Below are 11,191 nucleotides of genomic sequence, written 5' to 3' on the forward strand. Positions count from 1 at the left end.
CATATCACTGGTCCATATCAATTGTGAATGTCAGTTACATTCATTCAGTCACGGCGGGTCACAGACTTAGCATTTAGTGCTGCAGCAATCACTGACCTCATGTTACATTACAAAAATATTCCAAGTAGTTCCACACGGTGAGGTATACAGATTTCAAATTAAGGAAAAAGAGAGCACCGGTATCAGATCGGTACTTGGTATCCGCAGATAACCTAAGTTGAAGTAGCAAAATTGGTATCAGGAGAGAAAAAGTTGGATCAGTGCATCCCTATTATGTATTATGTACCAGTCTATCTGACCCTCAGGTCCTGCCTTCTTGTGGGCCCACAGCTTGGTGTTTTTCCACGGCTGGTCACTGGAGGGAGATAAAGCGCAAGCTTGTTTTTATGTAAAATGAATGAATAAATTCTGGCCAACATAGTTCCTCCTTAGTCTTCATTTAACCATGGTGTCGCAAGTGTGGTAACCCACTGATTGAAAATATATTGAAAATATATATATTTCCTCTTGAAATGACGGCTTCACATAACGATGATAAAAAGTATGGCATGGATTTAATTAAACTTTGTAAATTGCTATATATTTATACATGCACAATGGAGACAGCTTACAAAATCTGTATATAAATGACTTCAGCACCTCTCCATCTCTCCTTGCCTGTAGCATTTTAACTGTCCTCCTCCTCCTCCTCCTCCATACTCTCTCTTTCCTCCAACACTGTAACACCATGAACCATTACAGCAGATTCTGCTTTACAGTATCAACTCATAGTATCACCTCATACTTCTACCTGCTGTTGCCTGCCTCTGTATATGCAACTGCACTCACTTACATAACAGTCACACTAACTGCAGCTCCAGCTGGTTTCTCTCACTCGTCTGCATTCTACTGACACGATTTATGCCGGAAAGATAAACTGTACACAATCATGTCCAAGAGAAATGCTGTCTTAAATTATTTACACACTGACACACATTCATGCTCTGATATATTCTCATTGGGCTCTGTTCACTGTACTTTGACGTCATTGTGCCAGTAATTCACACCGCAATGAATGACTTCCTGCTCTTTTGCACACACACACACACTGACTAACTCAGCCTGCAGCAGCAGAAGAAGGCTACTGATATTGATTACAGAACAGCAGAAAACCAGCATCATCACCATCATCTGTCTCCTGCCTCGGAAGAGAAGAAAGTGGTGCAGTTTTTATCCAGGACATGTCTCCTCAGTTTACTGCAGCTCTGCTCAAATGGGTTTTTGTAAGGGTAGGAGTGTGTGTGTGTGTGTGTGTGTGTGTGTGTGTGTGTGTGTGTGTGTGTGTGTGTGTGGGTGTGTGTGTGGGTGGGTGTATGTGGGAGTGGATGCAGATCCTTGTAAAAGGGAAAGTGTCCAAGGCTGAATATTGTAATAGAAGTTCCTCTCTATTTAAAGAGGAATTTTTGTTTTGTTTGGGGTATGTGTCCTTTTTATGGTGACAATATTGTCACCCATAATTACACATACATACACATACACAAATACTAGCACAATTCATTCTGGGGGGGAATGATGGTAGTGTATCTGTCATCCAGTTACTACTTGCATGTGATTTATGACATGGTCCATGCAATGTATATGCTAATAGCTGCACCAGCTATGAAGGTTACCCAAGATTTATCAACAGCATTGCTGCTTTAGAGACCCAGAAGAGACAAAAAATATTAAAAATGTAAAAACCTTGGCTCCTTTAATGTCTTCTAATCTTTTCCTGTTTATACTCACATTCTATATTTGGTTTTCATTTCTCATTGTTCGTGTTGCTTATACAGTAATAATGAGGGAAAATGTGTCTAAAATACCTGGACAGTATCTGACACATCGTTGATTATTTAGTGTGTCCAATAAACTCCCAGTTCTCTGAAGAGGACTATATTTTTGGGCCTCAAATATCAAGCAATTTCTTTTTCTTGGATAATTCCAACCTACAATAACAGATTTTGCCACTTGGGGGCAGCAGAAACGACTTTTGAACACAACACATATATCATCACCTTATTAGTTGTTGTACTTTTTCCGATTGTAAGTTTGGCATGACAGTATGTGCCATTAGATTAGCCTATTAGTGACATTTAGAAACACCATAATCCTGACCCTCAGTAAAATTACAATACTGTTTTTTCTTACTATCTAGTTAATAGATGAGAAATCCATTCCAGTTGGTTTGTTGACTGACAGCAGCTGCAGGTCAGTCTTTAATCACTGAACTCAAACCTGACGATGATGATGTAATGATGCAGTAACTGCCAAGTTACTAGCCATACTGCTAGTAGGCAGTTCTGTTGATTCACACACACACACACACGCACACACACACACACACACACACACACACACACACACACACACACACACACACACACACACTGATGCTAAAGATGAACAGCTGAGGGAAAATACTCAGTCACAGTCATTATAACCCAAAGCAGACTGGACAAGGTAAAAGCACACAGATGCTCTCACTCCTCCACGTGCACACACACCAAATACACACATACCGCACAGATTAAAGTAATCTGGAACAGAGGCTGGGGTATGAGAGATTGAGAGCAGGCTTTCATCCCAATTTTAGCTATAAAGAGAGGAGAGAAACATAGATGGAAATGAGGAATAGAGTTAGAGATAATTGTATTTTGGAAGGATTAGGGATTTAAACACTTAAATTAATTCTGCATACTAAATGAAGAGACATAGAACAACTTGTGTGTGGGTGTCTGCTGTGTGCTTGTAAATGTAGAGAAATGAGTCCAAGTATGTGTGTTTGACAGAACTACTCAATATGTTTGCCGACTAGAAAATGCATTTCCTGCAGAAAATGATTACATTATTGAATTACATTGTGTTAAAGACACTACATTACACTAAAGAAATTGCATTACATTGAATTAGATTACATTACTTTAAATTAGATCACATTACTTTAACTAGATATAATTCATTATTTGAATTAGATTGAATGACATTTCAAAGTTTAAATTGAATTAAACTGAATTGTTCCATTATATGCATTAGTTACATTAAATCCTTTCCCATTACATTACAAAAGTAATCTCAATATATTTAAAAAAACGTTTCAGCATTCACACTAATTGATGGCAATGTGTGTCGAAGTACATGCGTTTGACTTTGTCATAAAAAAACTCTTCAAGATGTTTGCCAACTAGAAAATGCATTTCCTGTAGAATATGATGAGATTACATTACATTAATTTAGATTACACTACATTATATCAATTACATCATATTATATTAGATTACATTTCTTTAAATTAGATCACATTACTTCAACTAGATTCAACAGTTCAACACTTCAACTATTATTTGAATTAGCTTGAATGGCAAACAAAAAAAAATTAAATTAAATTAAACTAAATCTTTACATTAAATGCATTGTTTGCATTAAATATTTTATGTTACATTCAATTAGATTACATTACTTCTAAATCACTGATATTACTTTAATCTGATCACAAAAGTAATCCGATTACAAAAGTACTCCCATTACCTAAGTAATCAGATTACAAAAGTAATAGTTGTAGTAAATAATATGGATAACTAAAGTTATCAGTTAATATTAATCAGAAAATTAAAAAATCACAAAAATTACGGCAAAAATTACGGCAAAATACATTTTTATAAAAAAAATTAAAATTGAATGAAATTGAAAAAAAAAATGAAATTGCATTAATTTATTTTTCCAGCATTCACAGTGTTGAATCAGTATTCACAGTAATGATAATGGCAATCTGTGTGTGCAGAATTGTAGGCACCATGTGGGATTAGTTTCGAGTGAGTGGTTTTTAACTGTGGGATGTTGCGCAACAACTGGAATCTTCCAAAAATGGTTAAAAAAATACTGATCTGAAGCATCTTGTCTTGATCCTTAAAATCTTTACTTACTCGCGCAGTCATGTTTATATTGCACAACTGTATAAATCTAAGGGAAATTGTGCAGCACATGCAAGTAAACCTCATAACATTACCTGCGTTCACATTTCAGTGGATATTCTAAACATATCATGTGTTTGTCTCTTAAAGTAGTATTCAACATATCTAGAGTTTCATGTACACAGGTTAATACTATGCAAAGTTAAAGCTTCTTTGTGAACTTTTTGATATTTCAAAATTGTGTTTGTAAAGGTCTTTCTTTTTTCTGGCTTTTTGAACAGCAGGATGAAGACGTGACGAGCATATTTAGGGTTTCCTGTCATTTATTCCTTCTATAAGCACATGAAGTACAACCTCCCACTTCTTTTTGCTTCTCAGGCTTTGTTAGCGTCTGCCTTTCTCTCTCTTCTCTCTGGAGATCACTAGATCAGTAAAGCTAAAAGCAGGGGGAGAGCAGTCAGTGCTACTGCTAATGCAATGCCAATCCTGAGATAAGAGCGAACAGCTAAGTGAACACTCAAATATGCAGGCACGTAGACACACACACACACACATGCACGCACACACTTCTGGCCTGCTAAAAGCTTAATTGTTTTGATTCACTCTAGCTGAAGGCAGTTATTTAAAACATCACTTCTTAGTGCTCCAAATGCACCCCTTTCAGTTGTGTATACGTGTGTGTGTGTGTGTGTGTGTGTGTGTGTGGTGTGTGTTTGAGTAAACCTTTCCTATTTCATACTCTGATCATATCACTTCTGCAATGCTGTTGCAGAACCAGTCAATATTTGTCTAGACAGAGCAGGTAAGCTTAGCTGTTAATAGAGTGGATATTACAGCAAGCAGAAGAAGGAGAAAAAAAATCGAAGTATTGTATCATAGTGATATAACTGCATATTGGTGAATTAGATTCTGGTCATTATTGCTGCAACAATTCTGATTTGAAACAACTGCAGACAGGTGTACATGTTCTTCTTCAGTAAGCCACAGAACAGGTCATAAATTAACATTCAGGATTATAAACATCACAACAGCTTTAATTTGGGTCAAATGCTCCGAAAAATTGAGATCACGGGACTCGGGAGTGTAGGGATTGGCCTCTTAAATATTGCCTCAAAAGATAATTAAATTTGGGCACCTATGCAAAGGTGTTTATATAATAGTATAATTTCATTTAAATTAATAGAAATTGAAATAATTAAGCACAGGGCAGGATGGCATACAGGGGGATACACACAGCAGTATTTGCAGTAGGAGAATGGTTTTATAAGCCTGGCATGATGTTTTTGGTGCCACATTTAAATACACTTTGTGTGTTGAATGAATTCAACTTAACTAATCAAATTCACTACATTTGAGTACAATAATTTTCCTCCTAAGCCACCAACTTTGCTGCAAACTACAGTTTCTTAGCAACAGGGAGTCTTCATTGCTTTCCATTTGAGTACTGTCTAAAAATATGTACATAAATGTCAACAGTGACCTATTGTATAGTTTTTCTTGTAAATACAGAAAATGTAATTGTGCACACGTGTGTGCCCTTCTGTATGTTTTTGGACATGCATTTGCATTTGTGCAACAATGTTACTTATATGTGACTTGAAGAGGAAGGTGTAGTTTGAGGGAAGGCTGTGAGCTGTTAAATAGGTCAAAAGAAGAAGGCAATGTAGGCTAGAATGAATACCGGGAAAAGGGTGATAATGTTGAGCAGCAAGGTGATAAAGGGAAGAGAGAAATTGGAGCATCTCCCCTCCCTCCTGCTTTTGCCATCTGATGTGGAGACGGTGTTGCTAGGGGCAACCATCCGAGCAAGAGAAAGGGAGAAAGAGGGAAATGAAGAGACCAGCTGGTAAGAGGAATGGCAGCAGAGAGGCTGAGAGGACGCAGAGCGAGCCAAACAGCATCAGCACAGAGGAGAGAGCCCTGATCCTTCTGCATGTCTTGCCTCACTCTGCTTCCCTTGACTGAGCAGAGCTGATTGACGCAGAGCTCCAGATGACGACGAAGCAAAACAGTCAAGCAGAGGACACGACAGCTTGCCAGCATCAGCAGCAAAGAGGCAGGCTGCCCAATCATCAGCTGACGTGCTCATGAGTTCAACAGCCAATGAGCTGCCAGGAGGCTCCTCCCCAGCACAACCACTCAGATGCAGAGACAGCACCAGCCGGGCTCGAATCTCTTATTAATGAATGGAGCAGTTCCCAGGCTGGATCACCGCACATCTGCGCGCTCTCTGCTCGGCTGCTCTCTGCTCTGACACAGGAAGACCGGAGGAAAACATCAACAGTGACAACAAGGACAGCAGCAGTGCAGGAAGAGTTAAACAGTGGCCATGAAGGGACGACAAAGAAACACAGAAACCCAGGACACAACCGAGGACATGGCAGCTATTACAAACAAGGACCCACATCCTGATCTCCACCCACCAGATTCACCTTCTCCATCATCATCTTCTCCCCCTCTTCCTCCATTAGCCATGCCACCTTCTACATCTGCCTCTGCTCTCCTGGCACTGGCCTCTCCAGCAACCAGGCGCTCCATTTCCATGGGAGACTTCCGGAGGGTGACGGGGGCTCTGCTAACCGGTTCTGAACCGCCATCCACCTCTGCCACGGCCCCCTCCTCCAAGCTCGTCACCCCCAGCTCCAGCATGGAATTTGAGGCAGCTCGACGGCGCCTCCTGGAGGTGGAGGAGCGTCAACGTGTCATCAGAGAGATGGAGCGTCGGCTGGAGGAGCTCAGGGAGGTGTTTGTGCGCTCAGAGCAGGAGGTGGTGGTTCACGGGGAGCTGGTGTCACGGATATCTAGTGCAGCCCAGCAGGGGGAGCTGTACGTGGCAGAGAACAGCCAACGGCTGAAGAAAGGCCTGAGGTTCAAGAAACATCGACCCACCATTGTCTTCTCCTCCATGCTGGGACTCCGCACGTGCCTCCCCTGGCCTGTGAAGCTCAAATAGGACAATAGAGGCTTGTATTTCCACCATCGCTTTAGAAATGTGCTTTACATAAACGGAAGGATAGACTTCCATTCTTTAGCTACCACTCATTGACACGGCTGCTCTCCAGTTTCCACCTTTCTGCTCTTGTATCCTGAGGCTGGTCCTCCAGGTCTTTAGAGTGCCTACAATAATCATAAATGCTAGTAAGAAGCTTCCTGTACAGTGCATTTCTGAGGAAATTCTCTGGCTAAACCAATCAAGCCAGTACCAGTGCAATGTGTACAGGATGTCATTATGTCTTCATTGTTTTCAAAGATACTTTGCTGCTTGCCATTTGGTGTGGTGTTGGATTGTAGGAGAGATTGTTTATTGATGGTGCATGAATGAGTCATTTTTCAGGTGATGCGGGAGGAGAGGTTGTTAGGTAACAAGAGCCTCGCTGTACATCTCTAAACTTCTGCAGCAATGAACGAAAAGCCAATAAGGATTATGTATTGTAAACCTTTTCAGAGGAGGAGGAAGGAAAGAAAAAGAGATGAAGAGACACAAAAAGCACTGAACAATCTGCTTCTCCGACATGTCACGAGAGAAGGGAAGGGCAGTGAAAGAGAATCAGAGGTGAAGCTATGATAGGGATTGCTGCACTGTTACATAAAACCAAGGATGCAGTAAAGGGGCAGGGAATGGAAAAGAGTCTGAAAAAGAGAAAATGCACAAAGTGTGGGATTTTGATGGCTGAGACATACACAGAAAATGTGCCTTGGCTTCTCTGAGACCACTCATCCACCACCACAACCTCTGTTTTTTTGGCAGCATAAACAAGGAAAAGCGAGAGAGCAGGAGAGGAGTTCATGCTGGGACAATTCCACCTGTGGCCTCTTTTTATCCAGTCACCTAGCAACCACTCATCTCTCGATCCTAAATCCGCTTCCACAAACCTACAGAATGTATCCAGCAGAGCACTGTAACTACAACACAACAAGACAGCTGTGGAGGTCTCCTGGAGGATTTAGGAGCTAATATTCCTGCTGCATTTAGTTAAGATAAATTAGAACTGGCTCTATAGTCACAAATATTATTGATACAAGCTGTTGTTGAACCTGCTCATGTATTTGATGATCAGAGGTTGCACTTAAGTTAAGCCATGCATGCATTAGCACGGAAACTTAAGGTAGGCCATCACTGTTTGCTGATTGTGTTTTGGCAAGCTATTTAGAGCCCTTAGAACAACACAAGTATGGTGTAGGGTGTGCACAATAACAGCTTCAACCGTATTATCATCAGCTTTTTTGTGGCATATAGGGAAGTTAGACAATATGTCTTCATTCAGGGTTTGTATGTCAAAGCCAAAACAGTTTGTTTGGTTAATGTGATTAATTTTGTTGTGATCCTTCACATGCACAGCACTATCTTTGTCCCATATGCAGTGGATGACCTGATTTCTACATATAGATCACATTCAATTTTTTGGCCTAATTCTTCCCTTGCTTCCTCCCATTTCTCTTCTCTTTGGATTAGCAATGACTAAGTATCTCTTGTATTCATCTATCCCACCAATCCCTTGTTTCAGCTGTATGTGTGTGTGTGTGTGTATGTGCGTAGAAAGCACTGCCAATACACCAGGGATATCTATTTTTGGCATTCGAAGGTTATGGCAGAGAGGCGGGCATTCAATCTCAGCGCAGCATTTCATTGGAAAAAGAAGCATGCACAGAGATGTGAGTGCATGTTAGTATCCATCTAAGTGTGCTACTTTCCAAAAGAATGAAAAGGGATTTCTGCTAGTGCAAGAATCCCTGATGGTGCTTTGCTTGCTCACCGATCATAAATGACCTCAATGAAGAACAAAGCAAGGATGTTTCCAAGAGAGGCACATGGTTTGACTGTATAATTGCTAAGGTTCCCATAAAGTCATCATGTGCACTTAGATATTCCACTTTTGACTGCTCCCTAGTTGCAAAGATACGCATGATTGGGACATGTTCCTGCATCATTTGAGATGCATTAGAAATGTTTTTTTGTCTCTGTCAAGTCAAGTCAGGCAGGGGAAGGCACTGATGTATTGCTCTGAGACCAGGCTGCCTGTATCAGGGACCCTGCAGGCAAAGTGAGAAGAAAAAACGTGACGCATGTGAAATTTGATGTGAAGACTAAATGCACGAGTTTAATTAATGTAGGTTGATGCAAATCAAGTAGAATGAAGACACACGTTAGCTTTGGTTATTTTCTCATTTTGATCATAAGGGCTTAAATGATCAGTTTGTCTAAGTTGTTTGGGATCTAAAGGGGCACTCCACCGATTTTACACATGAAGGTCAGTTTGCTCGACTTGTCGAAACATTGTAAAATGTCCTCTGTGGAGTCCACAGGAGGGAACGTCTGAAAACAAATCTGATGGTCTAATGAAAGATGATATCCAGCAGTATTATGGGAAATGTAGGACCAGCGTTTCTGGAGCTTGACCCATACAGGGACTAAAAATCTGGATGTCTGCTGCTTCAATTTTGACCATTCTTATCTTTTAATCTGTCCCTTGTGAGTCCCCCACCTTCAAGCAAGTGTAGTGCTAAATCTCTGGAGTACTCCTTTAAGTAAAGAAAATGTTACTGGTTCAATGTTACTGTTGATGTTCTCAGCTTTCAGATAGCCATGATGACCTTATCAATGAATGTTGACTAACTCTATATAAGCATTCCACATGGCCAAGGGAAGTACTGCTTGCCATCTTAGTGCACATCTATACCAAACAATACTCAGCTAAGCCAGTCGCTAGCAGGATGCTTGTGCAGAATGAAAGGGTCTAGTAGGCCTTAAACATGTATTCATGGTCCCATGTATATAGCTAGAGTTATAACTGAATATACAGCTGGCCTATATATTGCTTTTCATATGCCTTATGCAGTGTATGTGCATTGGCAGTGATGGTGATAATACTGATGATGAAGGTGATGGTAAAAGGTGAACTAATGACCATCGTAGACCTAATCCAGAAACATCATTATCTGGACAGAAGAAGAAAAAAACTACTCATGCACTGCTGTGGGACTGCACCTTTTGTGTTTTTCTATGAATGAAAAAGAAGACTACGTTTCCCAAAGATCTCTGGGCCCACTTGCAGGATGAATGTAATGCTAATTGTTTTTTCCCCTCTCAACACTGAATACACAGTATAATCACATCTATGTTGTTTGAACCTGTGTTTGGCAAGAAATCCTTGTGTATTCATTTTCAAACCTTGGAATTACATTTAAGGTCACATGACGTCGAGATTTGAACACAAAGAAATAAATGTTTGGAGAACTGGAAACTATGACTAAGTACAATTACAGCTCCTGCAACCCTTTACAGACACAAAGGCTGGCCAAGCGCAGGTCCAAAAACACTTTTCTGTTTATTTATCCTCTGAATGTTTTAATCTTGTGTTTGTTTATGTGATGTGGGGTATGGTATGTATTTATGTTCTGGTGGAATAAGCACAGAACTTTCAGGTGTTTATTATCTTTATTCACAGTATGATGAACCTTTTGTTGACTGAGAGCTGTATATTCTACTTTAGCGTGAATGTTAAGTCAAATTTTACTTGGAAAATGTTATATGCTTAATAGTAACATCAGGTTTGGAGTCAATTTGCTTTCAGTTCCAAATGTTAAATGAAACAGCTATTTGCATAATTACAGGGCCTTAATTCTAATAATTTCGAACAGATTTATGGTTATTAAGAGACCAAGTTCACGGGAAAGAAAATTCACTTTCCAAATGTAATTGAAAACCAGCTGGATTGGAAGTTAGTTGTCCCCAAACCTTTCTGATGTACTAGGCGCTGCTTCTGAAAAGGCTTTTGCTTTCTGCTGCGCAGTGAAAGAATGAATGTTCTGCTATGTTTAATGCTTCAATTTGCTACCACTTATTCAATTTTCTTCACACTATCATTTACTTGAGCACAGAGCTACAATGTACAAGACTAGTGAATATTAAAAAAATTGATTTCATTTTAAACATTATCAGGTTTTGTAAAATATGCTGAATTATTAGAATAAATGGACTAAATGACTCAAATACTGAAGAGATGGTTTTTTTTGTCATGTTTCAGACTGGAGAGAAAATCCTACATAGGCTACAGTCCCTCTTTGGGATTCTGCTGAAAATTGCTAACATGAAGTGTTTCAGGTGGGATCTCTAAATATTACATCCTTTGCAGTTGCGTGGTCTAAGGAAGTAAACGGGGTCACCTTGCAGCAGCCCACAGCAGCACAGCAGTGTTGTGCCAGATCAGCAGAAAACTGCTCTTTGATGTAACAAGAAGCTGCAGGCCAGAAAGAGACAAACGGAG

At 40.0% G+C, this 11,191-nt stretch overlaps 1 protein-coding gene across 1 annotated transcript; it reads left to right on the plus strand.

Moving 5' to 3' along the window:
- The first annotated feature begins 6,255 nt into the window (after positions 1 to 6,255).
- On the plus strand, positions 6,256 to 6,879 carry LOC139297200 (TMF-regulated nuclear protein 1-like). Its single transcript, XM_070919765.1, has one exon. It carries the CDS (start codon positions 6,256 to 6,258, stop codon positions 6,877 to 6,879), a length of 624 nt encoding a protein of 207 aa, XP_070775866.1.
- The last annotated feature ends 4,312 nt before the right edge of the window (positions 6,880 to 11,191 follow it).

This window comes from Enoplosus armatus, chromosome 15, assembly GCF_043641665.1.
Source record: "Enoplosus armatus isolate fEnoArm2 chromosome 15, fEnoArm2.hap1, whole genome shotgun sequence".
Taxonomy (NCBI): Eukaryota; Metazoa; Chordata; class Actinopteri; order Centrarchiformes; family Enoplosidae; genus Enoplosus; species Enoplosus armatus.

Bases quoted from the DNA above. Each gene is read 5' to 3' on its own strand.
- LOC139297200 (XM_070919765.1), top strand. From the start codon at position 6,256: ATGAAGGGACGACAAAGAAACACAGAAACCCAGGACACAACCGAGGAC.